This window comes from Sturnira hondurensis, unplaced genomic scaffold (genome assembly GCF_014824575.4).
Source record: "Sturnira hondurensis isolate 20B ecotype Veracruz unplaced genomic scaffold, ASM1482457v3 Scaffold0021354, whole genome shotgun sequence".
In the NCBI taxonomy this organism is placed as follows: domain Eukaryota; kingdom Metazoa; phylum Chordata; class Mammalia; order Chiroptera; family Phyllostomidae; genus Sturnira; species Sturnira hondurensis.
Window position 1 is genome coordinate 9,365,429 of NW_028093985.1, and position 16,158 is coordinate 9,381,586.

General features: G+C 35.2%; 1 protein-coding gene across 3 annotated transcripts in view; it reads left to right on the forward strand.

Annotated features, from left to right (window-relative positions):
- Positions 1 to 16,158, forward strand: part of XRCC4 (X-ray repair cross complementing 4) — a 209,944-nt gene that overhangs the window by 125,200 nt on the left and 68,586 nt on the right. For 2 of the 3 annotated variants that reach the window (XM_037032053.1, XM_037032054.1), the window contains exon 7: positions 10,792 to 10,939. In XM_037032053.1, the coding sequence (XP_036887948.1) occupies positions 10,792 to 10,939 (148 nt within the window). Of the gene's footprint in view, positions 1 to 10,791; positions 10,944 to 16,158 lie in introns of those variants that run through there. The other variant, XM_037032055.1, reaches the window with a different exon arrangement.

Sequence of the window (16,158 nt, forward strand, 5' to 3'; positions counted from 1 at the left end):
AAGAGAAATCTGACTCAGGAAGCATCAGAGGAACTGATACCTCTCCCACAGAAGGCGAGGATGACTACATTGAACTGGAAGAAGGAGCAAGTTGATTTTTTCTATATTGCTGATGTGTTTAGATTATTGAAAACCTTGAGTGGTTTTCTTTAGAATACAATTTCCCTATGAAGCTGTATATTATGGTATTTAGTAAATATTTATGCATAACTATTACCTTAGAGTTATATATACTATATATTACTGTATTTAATGGGTAGTTTAAGGAATTTCCAAGGGTAGTTTTGATCATGATTGTTTGCCGTGTGCACTGACTTTACAATAAAATTCAACCCCACTGTATCTGGTATTCCCTGGGAGAACCTGAAACAGACTTTCCCTACTTTATTTTTCGTAGTCTGTGACCATAACCAGTCTCTAAACCGCAGTGATACGTGTTAGAGTGGGTACTGAAAAGGGAGTACGGAGGAGGGACATCTAAGCAGACTTCTGAGGTTTCCTTGCAGCATGAGATCTTTACTAAGCTTTCCAGGAAGGTAAAGTTAACAAAGTTGAGTGCTGGGTGGTGGAACACTATTTCTGGGAAAAGATCCCATGTGCAAGAGAGAGAGAAAGGATGGTACGTCAGACAAAGTTCAGTAAGGCTATAAAAGTAAGTTGAATCAGGAAAAGAAACAGATGTTAAAGTGCTTTAGGGAACTTTATCTCTGTCTTCAAGGCAGTGAAAAAGGACATGACTTGATCAGGTTTGCAGTTTTAGAAAAACTCCCTTAGGCATTTTGTAGGGAATGAATGAATTGTAACTGCATTGGCCATTTTTAAATTATAACAGCAATCTAGGCAAGAGTTTATGAAAGTACTGACTGCAGAGAGTTATCAGACAGGTTTAAGAACTTTTAGGAGGTGCGATTGGATGTGAAAACTGGAGTTTTGGAAGGCATCAGAAATGATTTCTGCTTGACGTGTGGGAAGTTGTGGAGTTTGTGGTCTTATGAAGGTCTGTGCTGAGGTTGCATGTTACTAAGCATGCCGAAAATGGGAAGGTAACACATTGCTAACAGTGATTATAATGCATGATAAACAACTTCATACATGTACCATCTAATGTTAAGAGTATGCCTTTGTAGTAAACTGTAATTAATTTCCCAAATGTTACTCTTTGTCACATCAATGCTTAAAATAATTTCGCTCTAATTTGTCTAATTTTCAGTATTATGACAAAAGAATACACAAAATATTTGTTTTAAAAATAAAATCTTTATAAGGTTTTTATTAAAAAATTTTTAAAAGCACAAACTGTATGAAACAAAGTAATAAAAAGAAAAACGTGTGGATTTTTGGAAATGAAACCTCTGAAGAAAAACTTTCTCATTTGGGCAAGACATTTAACTCAATGGTAACTTAAAAGTGCTTCACAATGGCCTGAAAGTGCATTTAGTTTTTCTCAGCAAATTCAGATAATGTAGTCATTTTGCAAGGCACAATAACTAATTATAGAATTAGGCATTTTTATACCGGAGTAACTATTTGGTCTCACTTCTCTACACCCAGTTTTGTAGACTGAAAGAAAAACCTTCACAGAAGCCTTACATGATGTGCCTGCACTCATCAGACAGTGATGAAGAGAGTCAGGTGCAGGATACTTCTGTAGTATTAATTCAGTGTAAACATTATTCTGGCGTTTTTGGCCATTTGGCAGAAAATCTGTTTTAATCCTTCTTAGTAAAAGTATTGCCTTCATGGCATTGGGTTTGAGAGTTAATGAGACAATGTGTCTAGTACCATAAACTAGGGAATCTCCTTTTTGAAAATCGTCCCACAGTTTTCAAGGAATGCCTCTGAGATTTAGCCTCCTGTTGCCTCTTTGCAGAACCACTACAGACTGGCTAAATCACATCACGAAGGAAGGCATTAACCTCATTGTAAAGAAGTATAAGGAAGTCAAAGATAGGGCTTTTTGTTAATGTATCAAAATTATTCCAACGTTTTCTAAGATGAAGCAAATGCTGCAAAAATGAAGTTGAGAGTCTGTTTTGTCAGTTAAACTCATTGAAATCCTTCTTTCTATCCCTAATATTTTTCAAAGAGAGGATTTGTAGCCAACGTTAACGGTTCTTGTCGATGCAGTTCACATACAGTTATTCAGCACCTCACTTTTGCCACTTCTGTCCTATTGTGCTTTTGACTTGCTAGTTAAACTGGTGATCTTATCTGAGTCATAACCAGTTAACCTAGAGTTACCGCAGATAATATGCTGGTAGTACATCATTAAAAAAAACAAACTGAAAGATCCCCTATATTACTTCTTTAAAAAGGTTTTATATATTTTTAATTTTTATCCAGTTTTAAATTTATACTAGTTCAGTGAAATCCTAAGCTCTGTAAAAGACCCAGATTTTATTATAAGTTGAGCAAATCAGAAAGGATGAAAATTTCAAAAACCTTTAAATCTTTATGAAATAAAACACTAACAAGTGTCTTGAGCTGAGAGAAGACCATACCTGTGACTCGTGTACAACAGTAAGTTTTATGTTGGCCCCAAACATTTTATGACATAGGCCACAGGCCCTTGTATAAAGCTGGTGAAAGCTGAAAAGTTGTAGTTTTGTTTTCTGAAAACCTATTAACCATTAAACCTGTTTCCAATGTTTGTTATTTTTGATGACAAAATGATATGTTAGAGGTTAATTTTTCTCTTTCATAAACTGCTTTTCCCTGCTAATATTTTTCTTTTAATGTTAATTGAACTGGCAGCAGCAGGCACAGCTAACCAATAATGCTATATTTTGTATAGGTTCAAAATAATTTTTTAAGGAGTTACTACTAAGTCAATTAGTATTTAAGAATTTATATCAGTCTATCAACTAACACTTGCTGAGGAAGTACTGTGTGTCAGAGATTGTGCTAGTGTCTTATACTAACTGTGCATAGAGCAAAGTCAGCCTCGCCTTCCGGAGCTTATAAATATTACACAAATTATTACAAGTGTGGTGAAATCTGCTAGGGATTTTGTGGGGCCACATAAAGGACTATCCAAAAAGGTGATTGTATAGTTTCAATTTAGGGATGCATATATTCTTTCAAATTAAGTGTTTTGAGAAACTCAGTCTTGTCAGTCTGCTCAGAGCCAGCTAACCTTTTAATTTTCTCTCTTGGGAAATCTACTTCAGAGCCATTTGATACTGATGATTTTACTTTCAAAAGAAATAGTGACAACAGTAGGAAAAACAATGTAAGAAATCAAGTTATAGTTCGTGTTTGATAACAGAAAAGAAAAACTGACGTATCACAGATTAATTTGAGAAAGTAGTGAGAGATTAGAAAGTTTTGTGTACCTTAGAATTTCCATATTAGTCCCTTTATAACTGCTTGTGTGACTTACATCTTTCTTGCAAATAGTGTGTGCTTCTGCCCTGCTGAGTTGTGAGCCAGTTGAATACACAGTGGTGGTGTGTTTTGGCTGGTGCCTGACACATAGAACACACTCAGCGAACACTTGTTGAACAAGTAAAGGAATGATAGAACCCCTAAGTTAATGGAGTTTATTGGTACTAAGTTTTTTAATTAAAAAAATTAGATTGTTTTATAGGTCTAGAACAATACTTAATATAGTCAACCTACTTTTTTTAATGCTGTGCCTTTAGAATCTGTACTTTATCTTTAGTGGCCCACCCTGCTCCTGACACTGAGAGTATTGGGTTTCCAAAGATGACCTCTTAGGTTACCCGTTGTCAGTAGGTATTTGTCATTAAGTCTGACTTCCAGCTGTGCTGGCTGAAAGAGGAGCCTGACTTTTGGAGAAATGCACATACAAGGACACACACACACGCACACACACCCCTTTTAATTGTTTAGTGCAGTGTTAATTATTGGTTTATTTGGTGATTGCTGATTAGTAGGTTAGACTGTTGACCTTCTGTGTAAGATGATCATCAGTTATGCAGATTAGATTGTGAAAACTGGGTAGCCACTGATTACAGATTTGAAAAAGGGTGACAGATGGTGAGGAAAAAAAATGTTTGCTTGCTTGGTCAGATTAGAAATTTACTGCCCTAAGATAGGTCACTTTCAGACCCTGCTATTGAACTGTGGTGTTACCAGCCTGATCTCAGCTTCTCTTTTGGCTCATCCTCATCCCCATCAGTGAGACAGGCTGCAGAGAGGCAGGTTAACCCGAGTCCTTGGTTGGTCATTTTTCCCAGTGAAAGGAGGAGTATGTTTTATGAAGTTTCAGGTTTACTTAGAGTAGTATTTTAAAGTTTGGATTTTTGTTTCCCCCTCAATATTTTATATATTTTGAAATAAAACAAAATCACTTACTGATATAAACAATCAATATTTGTGAAGTGAATAAATGAATAAAATGGCAAACTATAGTCATAACAAATTGGTTACCTTATATTCATAACATATGATAGTTCTGGGAGAGTTGGTTTTATTTTGAATTGGAAAACCATGAATTCATCTTAATTTTTTATCATTTTATTTTTATGTCTCTAAGAAGCTATAGAAGGTAGCCTAAAAGACCTTCAAATTCATCTAAATGATCGTCAATTTAATTTTTGTAAGGGGACACACATATTGTTAATAATACTTTAATGCTGATATCAAATATTTCTTACATTATAATTTATAACCTTTAATCCTGTGAGAAATCTTGGTTAACATATATTTCTCAGCTGAGGAACTTAAAGAGATCTATAATATGTCCAAGGTCAATGGCAGAATTAGAGACCCAGACCCAGTTCTTATGATTTGAGATTTTCATGCATCTCATCTGAAAGTCCATAGGTAATTAAGTTTTGATTTTAAAATAAGATACACATTTGAAAATAGGAGTTCAAGTGTTTATATTTTTCATGTGTAATACTATTGGGTAATATGATCGGGAGATAGCAAAGTATAAAGAATGGCCTCTAGCTGTACAGTGTTTATAGTCTGATTGCAGAAATAGAAGCTACACATAAAACGAATAACAATACAAGATGGTATGTATAAAATGAGTGATTCAAACTGTACATCCCGTAAAGAGAGGAGAGATTGCTGTGGATCGGAACTACCTGGGATGACGGAGACGACCGAAATGGGCTGTGCTAGAACGGGGCTCGCAGGTGAGCCAGTAGAGCAGTGGGAGACATTCAAGACAGAGAAAGTGGGAACGGAAAGGAAGATGTAGAGCCCTGGGGCCCTGGAATGACTTACACACTATGGTAGGAGATTTGTGGGAGATGGGGTCAGAGAGGCAAGTGAGGGTCACATTATAGAGGGATTTGAATTCGGAGCTAGACTCTTAGGACTATTTTCGTAGATCACGGGAACCACTGAAAGTTTTTTGTTTGGATACAGTCTATTGCAAACAGCACACATTTACCTCTTCATAGCCAAGGGACCTAAAGATCAGAGACCGTTTTATTCAATGATCTGAGAGCTAAGTAGCCATTGCCACAAAGAACGTGCCTGAAGGCATTAATTTTTCTGTTTTGTGCAGAAGCTGTAAATAGGTATGTGTTAGGGTGGAATGAAATGTGATGATCTCAGAGCTTCATAGAATCTGTATATGAAGATACGTGTCATATAAAGAGAGAAACTATCCCTAGACAAGAGATAATAATGAAGCCCCAATAAAAACAACTTATAAACCTGAAAAATGGCTTTGAAAATACTGAGATTTGAGGATTTAATGGTCGGACACTTAAGTTTACCAGGTAGTTCACCTCATGGGAGGTATGGAGATTGCCAGAAGTTCAGTGGACGGTGTGATTTCCTTCGCACACTGAGAGTGCCCGGGGAGCCAGCCCTCCACCCAGCATGTCTGAACAGCTGCCAGGCTCCTGCAGGTCTGTCACATGGGAAGAAGGGTGACCCTCTGTGGAGCCACCTTTCACAATAACAAGGCTTCTGTGAAGATTCTCCATTCTCTAGACTCAGTGACCCTAATGAGAACTTGAAAATCATGCCACAGCTCTGCCAATAAGCGTTTCAGCTGTAGAAAATTAATTAGCAGTCGTTTCTTTCCTTTGTTTTGTTTTTTAAAAAATTCCTGGGAATGGTGCAAGACACACTGTCATCATAGAGACTGATGAATATTAAAAATGGAGAATTCGGAAGGTGGAAGCTCAGGAAAAAAATTCCCCAGTCCATATCAAATTTATACACTTCTGCCTGGATATGAAAACTTCCAGTTTATGTGGCATATCTCTGTCTTCTTTTTCCTTCCTTTCTTTCCCTGCTGCCCATCCCTATCCAGTCATTTCCTGCGTGAACACTGCTCTAACCAGGCTAGACTCCTCATTCCCTTTGAACATTTTCTGTTCTTTTCCAATTCTATTTAAGCTCCTCTTCATATCTCAAATGAGTATGTATAACAAGTAAACTTAATGTGAATTTATTTTCTTTCTTTAAAAGTGGAATACAATGCTTGAAATCAAAAGCTTTAATTTTTGCCATTAAAAACATGTAAGGTTCTGAATAACATAGATATTTCAAAATCTCGTATTTGACTTCCTGTAGAGAGAGATCAGATCCCTCCTGCTGTATGTAAAACAGCTTTGCTTGTTTGTAGACACAGAATCACTGTTGAAGGGATCCAGTGTCAGAATAGACGTAAAGCACTGAGCATCAGGACCAAGTAGAATGAGAGCACCGAGCATTAGCACAAGTAGAGGACAGAGGCAGGATGAGTTCAAGTTTGAGGACTGCTGGACGTGAGTAATTTAATACTTAGGTACCAGGTGTTAGTACAACACTTCTTTTCCTGGTTTCTGGCATTGTAGGGGTGGAGAGGAAAGGATGAGATGGAACATTTTTTCCTTTTATTGAAGACTATATGAAATGTTATAAAAACTTTATTTTAAATGAATATATAAATTCAGATAATATATGTAATAAATGGAATGGAAAGCCATTTCCCATGCTGCAAACAAAAGCCAGAAAAAAGATACATTTAGTTTCAACAGTAATTAGCTTGTCTGCCAACCCCCTTTCCTCATGACTTGAGAGGGAAAGCTTTGTCAGTAGAATAGGGAAAAAATGGTGCAGTGAACTGACCTGAAACATATGGTTACACACAACTTTTGGTTCTTTGTGGTAAGTAATGGTAGATACCAAAAAATTTGAAGTGTGGGGATGATGATAATAAGTTATCAGATTGTTTTCCCACACATACAGGTAAATATCAACTAAATGCTTACTAGCAAGTAAGCACAAAATAATTCATGAACCTGCCCTATAAGTTTAAAGACATTCCAGTTTCCTGTCCTTTTAGGTGTCAGTCATTTGCTCATATAAAATGTTTACTTTGGACAAATATAAAAATTCTTGAGGCAAGAAGGGTGGTTTTTCCTGGTGTTAGGCAACCACAGTTGTCCAGAGTTCACAACTAGACACAGAACCACGTTAGGATTTAGCACAGGGCATCATCTCTAAGGGTAAACAGACCTCAGTGGGTTCTCCCGCCCTGTTCATAAAATGGTAGAGATGACCTCTAAAATATTTTACCCAGTCACCATATCTAGAATGCCTTTACTTTCACTCTTGAGAGCCCAAGAGCAGTATTCATCACACTTGTTTTCCTGCTTGTGTTCACCAAGAGATATACACATTTTTGTTATTCAGTATTCTAATTAATAAAACATCAAGTGCTGATTGAGACAAATTGCAAACGTACCTCCAGTAGCCTCTTTAAGAGTATGGAAGTTACTGTTACTAAATAAAATCCAAACAAACCACTTCCGGTCTGTGCATTCTGGAGTAGATGTTAGCACCACCTGGATTGTAACTCACCCTGACTGGCTGCACATTTAAACTCATTGTATTTTAAAGTAAACTGTAGAAGTTATAGCAAAAAATATAACCAAATCACACATAAACATCCTTTTGGGTGCCAAGGTGTAAACCAGTATTTAGTTTTGAAATGAGTGGCAGAGTTTTGGGTGATTTTATTTATTTTTAATTTTATTATATATTTTAATTTAAACTTAAGTTTCTTCCCTCCTAGGTGTCCAGCATGTCATTAAGTACAACCTTTCTCCATTTTTCCATTCCGTCTACAGTTGAATGCCCTCTAAGTCCAAAGACAGTTTTGCTAATTTTGTCATAGACAAGCCTGCACTTTGTTGATTTCTTACACGTCCTCAGTGAGGGCAGACTGGGTAGGAAATCAGTAAACCAGAATTTTCTTCCTTAACCACTTCCTAGCTTAATAAAAAATAGGAAAATCATTCAGCTTGAATGTTTTTAGAGAAACACTGTGTTTTTTTTTAAATTTACCCTTCTCCTAATACATTTTAGGGGTTAATAAAAATAATGTACAAGAAATATGTGGAACTTATGTTTCTTAATAATTTAAACAGCTTTGGAAAGTGAAATATGCTTTGAAGGACAAGCAATTAATATTTGATCAAAGACTAATTTACCCAACTAGGGAGAAACACTCTTTAATTGTCATATGACAAAATATAGCAAACAAAGGCTGTAGGATTTAGTCAAATTACTTGACCATCTTGGTTTCCTAATAAGTAGAGGTAGTAATAATAAGTACTTCACAAAGTTAAAGATTAATAAGGTAGTATATACAAAACCCGTAGCAAAGCACCCAGCGTATATGTTCTTTAAAATGATATTTTTAAAAAGAGTCCAAAGAAGAAGAGTTTCAGGAGCATGGTCAACAGTGTCTAATGACCTCAGGTCACCCAGAGAAGCGTGGACTGCGGAGAGAGAACTCAAAGAACAGTGTTTCCTTCTAGAATGTGATAAATGTGTACTCGAAAATCCATTCCTTCTGCAGAATTGTACACTAAAAATAACAGAGGTCATGGAGGAAAAAAGTTAAGATTTGTGCAGACCACACAAAGTCCATTTAGCTTCAGGTTGCTTTGAGTTTTCATTACAATCCTAATAAAAATATTAAATTCATCCTTTAGCAACATTTGTGCCCAGCATCATACCTCCTCTTCAGTGGAGATGGAAGTTAATGAATGCATTTGATTCCAGTAGTTTCATGTAAATTAAATATCGGATTCAAGATACAGGGAGAAATGTCTCCATAGCTTGCTCAGATGTAATTGTGGCTTTAACAGAGAGCTGAACTTTTGAAAAATGTAGTGTTATTGGCTTTACTGGACCAGCTCCTACTCATTCTAAAAAATGTACTTGTACATGATTTTTAGCAACTGATCTTCATTTTTTTTAGCCTTTATACATTGCCAAGTCTTTCTCTTTACTTGGGATGAAAGCTTGACTCTGATTACTTTAAACCATTAACATTCTAGAGAAAAAAATCATGAACTAGCAGGACATCCAAAGTCCAAATTATATTGATATTGTTTATTATTTACCAATAGCAAAGGATCTCTTTTCTTTTATAGAAATATGTATTATAATAGGTTATACTGTGTATTACATGAAAGAATTCTAAACTTCCCTTGAAGTTCTCTGTAACTAATTTGCTCATAAGAGAATAAAGTGATGTAAATCAAGTATGTTTCTATTATTGCTTCTGCTTCTTGTATATCAAACTCTTTTAGAGGCAATTTAATGGTTTATTGTGGACATCGGTTAGTATTTTTGTTTTTTAAAAAATTTATTGATTGATTTTAAACAGATAGGAAGGGAGAGAGAGAAAAAAAGTAGATATGTTGTTCCACTTGTTTATTCATTCATTGGTTGATTCTTACAAGTTCCCGACCAGGGACCAAACTCGCAACCTTGGCGTATCAGGACGATGCTCTAACCAAGTTACCTGGCCAGGGCTTATGAGTATTTTCTTACATTTTTCTTATACTCAGTCGTCATTGTTAGTTGATAAGTCTGTGTAACTATCTCTGGATCACTAGGAGAAATTTCCATTTGTGCTAAAAATTGTTGTTTAGTATCAGTTTGATTTATATTTTTCCCGTAGCATTGTTTTCCCATCCAAATGCATTTTAGAGGTGTCTCTGAGGCACTTCTATGTAACTCTAGCGCCGAGAGATCAAAATGCCTATAAAGCATTTGGGAAGATTGTTGCTCAAGATAGCCAGAGACCATTTTGGTCAAATTATTTCATGTATATAATGTACTTTATGTTTTATATGAATATTAAAGTATTACACACTAACTGGCTTACTTCAAACCTGCATGACCTTTAAAAAACTTTTTTTACTTTATTTTTTATTATTATTGTGTATTTACAGTTGCCCCACCTTTTTCCCTGTTGCTCTCCCCTGAACCTCTCATAGTCAATCCTCACCCCATTGTCCATGCCCCTGAGTCCTCTATTCATGTTCCTTGACTTGAACCTTTCCCTTCTTTCCCCCATTTTTCCCTTCCTCCTGCCCCTCTGGTCACTGTCAGTTTGTTCTTTATTTCCATGTCTCTGGTTCTATTTTGCTTGCTTGTTTGTTTTGTTGATTAGGTTTCACTTACAGATGAGATCATATGGTATTTGTCTTTCACCACCTGACTTACTTCACCTAGCATAATGCTCTCCAATTCCATCCATGCTGTTGCAAAGGGTAGGAGCTCCTTTCTTTCTGCTGTATAGTATTCCACTGTGTAAATGCACCACAGTTTTTTGATCCACTCATTTACTGATGGGCACTTAGGCTGTTTCCAGCACTTGGCTATTATAAACAACACTGCTATGAACATTGGGGTGCATAGGTTCTTTTGAATTGGTTTTGCCGGATTCTTCATTTTGTTGTGTTTAATTGTGTCACTTTATATCGGGGCCAAAGCCGCAAGTTAATACTTTATTCACAAATTATAATGCATAATTTTGGTGGATCACATTTTTATATCATTTTATTTTAGCTACTTTAAGCAGAGAAGACTCCATTTTTTCAAGTCCTGATGTCACTGACATTGCACCAAGTAGGAAAAGAAGGCAGCGAACACAAAACAATCTTGGGTCAGAACCTAAAGTGGCTGTTCAGGAACATCAGCTTCAAGAAAAGGAAAAGTAAGTCATCTCATTATTTGCCAAATAGTGAATTTACATTAAAAATATAATCTTAAAAATTATATTTCTATTTCTGAATTTACGGCTATTTTTAAAGAGCAAGAATTATGATTTTGGTTATTGTGTAATGTTTAAATCCACATATTTTCCCTAGTATTCAATTAATTCCTATTAATATTTAAAACAGGAGTGCCAAAAATAGAAGCAATTTTTTTCTTGTGGTTTTTATAGATTAATTAAAAATGACATATAAGATAATACAAATATTAGAATGCAGCTTGTGTTCAATAAGGTGTTTCAATCTAATTTACTGCTTTGAAGAAACCCATATAGCGTTCAAGTTAACCACTTGATTTGGTTATGCTCGGTATTTTTTCATGTGAAATGTCTCCTAGTCATATATTTATTTTTATTTAATTTTAGACTTATATACTTTATTTTTATAGTTCACTCTTCAGTTCTGCCTACCCTCCCTTTGATCTGCATCCCAGTGTAGTTGTAATGAATTGAGAAGCTGGATTAATAAACAAAGGAATATTATCAGTTGAATAAAAACAAATGGGCAAATCATTTGTATGTTTGGATATGTGTTATATATGCCTGAGAATTTATTTCTTTTTCTTTAAACTTTTCATTAATTTGGCAAATAGTTACTGAACAATAGTCACATGACAGATGATATTACAGGCCGGTGGTTTTCAAAGTGTGGAAGGAGGACCCCTGGGTGTTCCCCAGGCATCTGTGGTGACCCACCAGGGATCCCACAAGGTCAGCTACCTTGCTGACCCACAAGGTAGCCACTCCTCAGCTGCATGCCTGGGTGAGTCAGATTTTCTTCATACACTTCAATGAGAATGACATGTCGCATGTGACTGAATGCAGAGGCTAATGAGAATCCAATGATTCTTACTCAAGCCAGCCATCAAACAGATTTGGAAAAGCGTAAAACATTGCCCTCGCAAGACTTTTTCTGTGGGAAATACAATGATCTTTATATTAAATAAAGAGTATATTATCTTTGTTACCATATATTGGATTTATTGTTTATTTTTAAATGAATTAATAAAGATTTTTAAATTGTTTTAGTTTTAATTTTGTCTATGACAAATATAGTCTATATAAACAAAAGTTCTTGGATTCCTCAAAACTTGTCAAAGTGCACAGGAGCCCAGAGAGCAGGAAGTTTTAGAATTCTGGTGGAGACAGTGCCAGTGCTAAGACAGCACAGGCAGTCCATGCCCTCAGGAGACCACCAGCCTGACAGGAGGGAGCTTTCCAGTTGGTTGCATAAAAGCAAGGACTTTCCAGTTAATTCTGCAATTGTTTTGTTTGTCTATTTCTCATCGGGTTTTATTCTCTCAACAACTGCCCGATCTACTAGCACTTGAAAATGCCATCTGTGTACAAAGGGGCTCACTTATGTCTCCAGACAATATGTGTGAGAACCCAGTGTGGTGAGCTGCTTTTGCTGGTTTGTGTTTATTTTTCAAATTTACTTATTAGCTCATAATCCCCTGGCTTCACAGAGTCAGAGTGTTGTATTACCTCTAAAATAATGGACTGAAAATATTTCCCATTTGCAACATTAGAGTAAGTAAACTATTCCTATAGGTTAATATGGCAAAAATTAACTGAAGTCTGAAATATTCAGATGATTCTATACTTCACTCAGTCAAACTGTATGCAAATGAGTATCAGTTATATGCAGCTGTAGTAGAGGGTGCTGAGCATTCCTGAGAGCAGAAAACAGACATAGCCCCTGCCCTCATGGGACTTTTGGTCTCAGTGTTTTGTCTGATAAATTTCAGGGCCTGGGGGAAGAATGTAACGTATTGGTTTTATGTGGAAAGCTGTATCTTAAGTCTTTTTGCCCTATGTATGAACTAAGTATAAGGTTTTGAGGTTACTAAGATTTTTCTGAATACATACATTCCTTAAACAGGTTTCTTATTGGCATAGTACAGTGATGAAAGAAGTTTAGATCTGAACCAAACACTAAATATTTTATTTAAGCTTTTACTATAGGCAATGTGTTTGTTTCTTCCAACAGATATGCAGTTAATATTGTGTCCATTTTCTTTTCCATGTTTAGATGATCGTGCCAATATTTATTTTGTATACATTATTTAAAAAGTTGATGTAAACCTTATTAGCTTTTTGAATTGCCTGCTAATTTTATCCTTGTGGACCTTTACGTTCAAATACTGATGGTGAACCTTTATGTTTTTAAATTTCCATACCGCCTATTTCTACCTTTCTAAACACCTTTTTACTCTGATAAGTTCTCAGCAAGGATGCGTGGATCAGTTAGGTTCATGTGCTCTAGCGGTAGCCTCCCAAACAGATGCAGATGTGGGTAGATTGTTACTTAGGGGTGAAAAGATATTGGCTTCTAACCCTAAACTGCAGTTCCCTGAGCCCTTCTTTAAGAAATCCTGTGACCCCTCATCTTTCAGATAGTCCCTCTGAGCATCTTCTGTATTTTTCCTTTGTCTTCTCCAGAGTTTCGTTTTGAGAACAAAGTCGGGGAAGGATGGTCATTGATACCAAGTTTAATCTTTGTTTTTAATTTCTACCAGTTTTCGTCCAAGTTATCTCATCTTCCTGGGATTTCATTTTTTATGTGTATAGTGAAAGAATTGAACTAGGTTATCTGTAAAGTCTCTCCTATTATCTATAATTTTATTGCACTTTTAACAATTTACCACTTCAAAACATAAACATGAGTTGGCAATAAATTACTTAAGTGTTTATTAGCAATCAAAGTTCATAAAAATAGAAGATTAAAAAATGTAAGATGTCTATGGATGATAAATTTATTCATCTTTTAAATTTGTGTATTCATAAGTGTTTCACAATGTAAAATTTTTAGCACATTCCTATATGTCGTGGGTTATTTTATATGCTTTAAAAAGCTAAGTACTGATCAATACTAATCTGAACTATTCTGATACTAATCAATAAAACAAAACTATGGTAATTTTCAAATTTATTAAGTATTTATTATGATGCTGTTATTGTTACAGTGATAAGGTTTAGAGAGAGAGAGAGACAAACATAAATAACTCTCACTTAAATCTCACACAAATCCCACAAAGTAGATATTAATTTCCTTCTTCCAGAGGAAAAACAACCAGAAAGATATAGTTATTTTTTCAAAGCAGTGCACAGCCAATGATTTATTTTAAAGCCTGTACTTGGTCCAAGACCTCAAGAAGCTTATTATAATCTATTGAGAGGCAGAAATAAACACAAATAGTTTTGTGAGTGCAAGACCAGAGTGAGGGGAATACACCAGCCTTAAGATTCTAAATTAGAATCGTTGAAATTACATTCCACATTTTTAAAAACTCTCTCAACAGTGGGAGTCACTTTAAGACATTTTACTGGACTCTGAGATCCACTTTGGTCTTTGTTAGAGCTTTGACCAACTGGTGAGCGCCCGGTTCCATCTCACCCGCATGTGAATATTAGCAAGTCATGACGTGTTGTTCCTGCATCGTATTTAATTCGTGTTCATGGTTAAAAAGTATAACAACCCAGTTCCTTCTGAGTTTATGAGATAGTATGATGAAGTAGTCAGTATAATTTAGCTACATTTGATAAAAATTGTATTAGTTTTCAACTGAGAGAATTCAATTTGTAAATAAGCCTTAAAAATGTCCAGGCACAGTATACATATCAATTATAAAAGAAAACTTTGTAGTCATTTGTAGTAAATTTATTTTAGTAAATGAAAGTACTAAATAATGAAAATTCAAAATAGTTTCACCAGAAAATGTGTCTGAACACTACAGTGAAACTGCTTATATTCTGTGGATACTGTTAAAGTATACTGTTATGTCATATTACAATTGGAAAAGTAAAGTCAAACTCCTAGAAGTATATTTGCTTTGGATAATAAGTGCGCCTAACATTTTAGGAATTAATATTAAACAAAAATAGTGAAATTACATACTAATGATTCAATTCTGTTCAATTTCCACTTCTGACCTTTTCCGAGCTCCTTTCTCTGTTTTCCACGGTAGAAAAACAGCAGGCTTTTCCTCAGACAGATGTAAAGAAGCAAGGAAAGCCAAGCTGCCCCCCAGAGTGCCTGTGCTCTACACGCCGTTTAATGAGTGGACAGCATCGTGATTACTGGTAGACAATTATTTCATGCAGGAAAACTTAGCACGTTAATTTGTCAATGTAAAAGCTGTACTGAAGATAATTTCTGAACTTAAAAAGTGTAATTCCATTCTTATAGGAAAATAATTATTCTTTAGCCATATGAGAAAGTTAAGAAAATATTCACAAAAAAGTAAGAAGCTAAATAATGCATTTATAATGGTCACAGTTTTTATAATTAAATAATCCAGTTTGTTTTGGAAATTCTAAAAAAATGTGTTACTCCTAGTATCTTAAAATTATTTTGTAATCCAAGACAAATATAATTTCAAAGTCCCTTAATTTACTCTAAAAAATAATGATACTATTTTAAGTGGAAACTAGTATGGAAATGTTGACCCAATTTTGTTAAATAATGTCAAAAACTGTATTGTACAATGTTACTCCAAGGTTAAATAACTCATCTAAATTCACACAGCTACTGAATGATTTTAAATAATTATTCAGTGGATTAAATCAATGATGTATTGTCTACTGTTCATAAAAGAGAACAGAGACTTCCTTTATATAGATGAGTTATTTCAACTCCTCAAATTTAGCCATAAAACCGGTGTAATAATTATTATTGTGTTGTTAGTATTATCCTACCAACTTAAACTGTTAGTTCAGCACTCGAACTACAGTTTATGAAGCTATTTGACTGCATGCTATGCCCTTTCAGTTTGACTGCACCAAGGAAGGTGTGGCCTGCTTATACACCTGTACTATGGTAAAAGTAAATGAAATATTTGGATGGATATCTTCTTTGTTAAAAAAAACTTTTAAAAAAGAATTTGTTTATTTTTAAATGGAGGGGAAGGGAGGGAAACATCAAAGTGGGCATGCCCCCTCCATCCCCCATGCTGGGGACCTGGGGGTGGATATCTTCTGAAGTGTATGTTCTAAGGACATTCAATAGAAGTAACTCTTGGATGATTATTTTCAAGGGCTTTCAAAATGCCGAATACTTAATGAATTTGTATGTGAACAAAGATATTCCACCATCCCATTGTCCTTCTAAGCAATGTTTAACTAGAAAAGCTTAACTGAGAATGAACGAATGACACAAA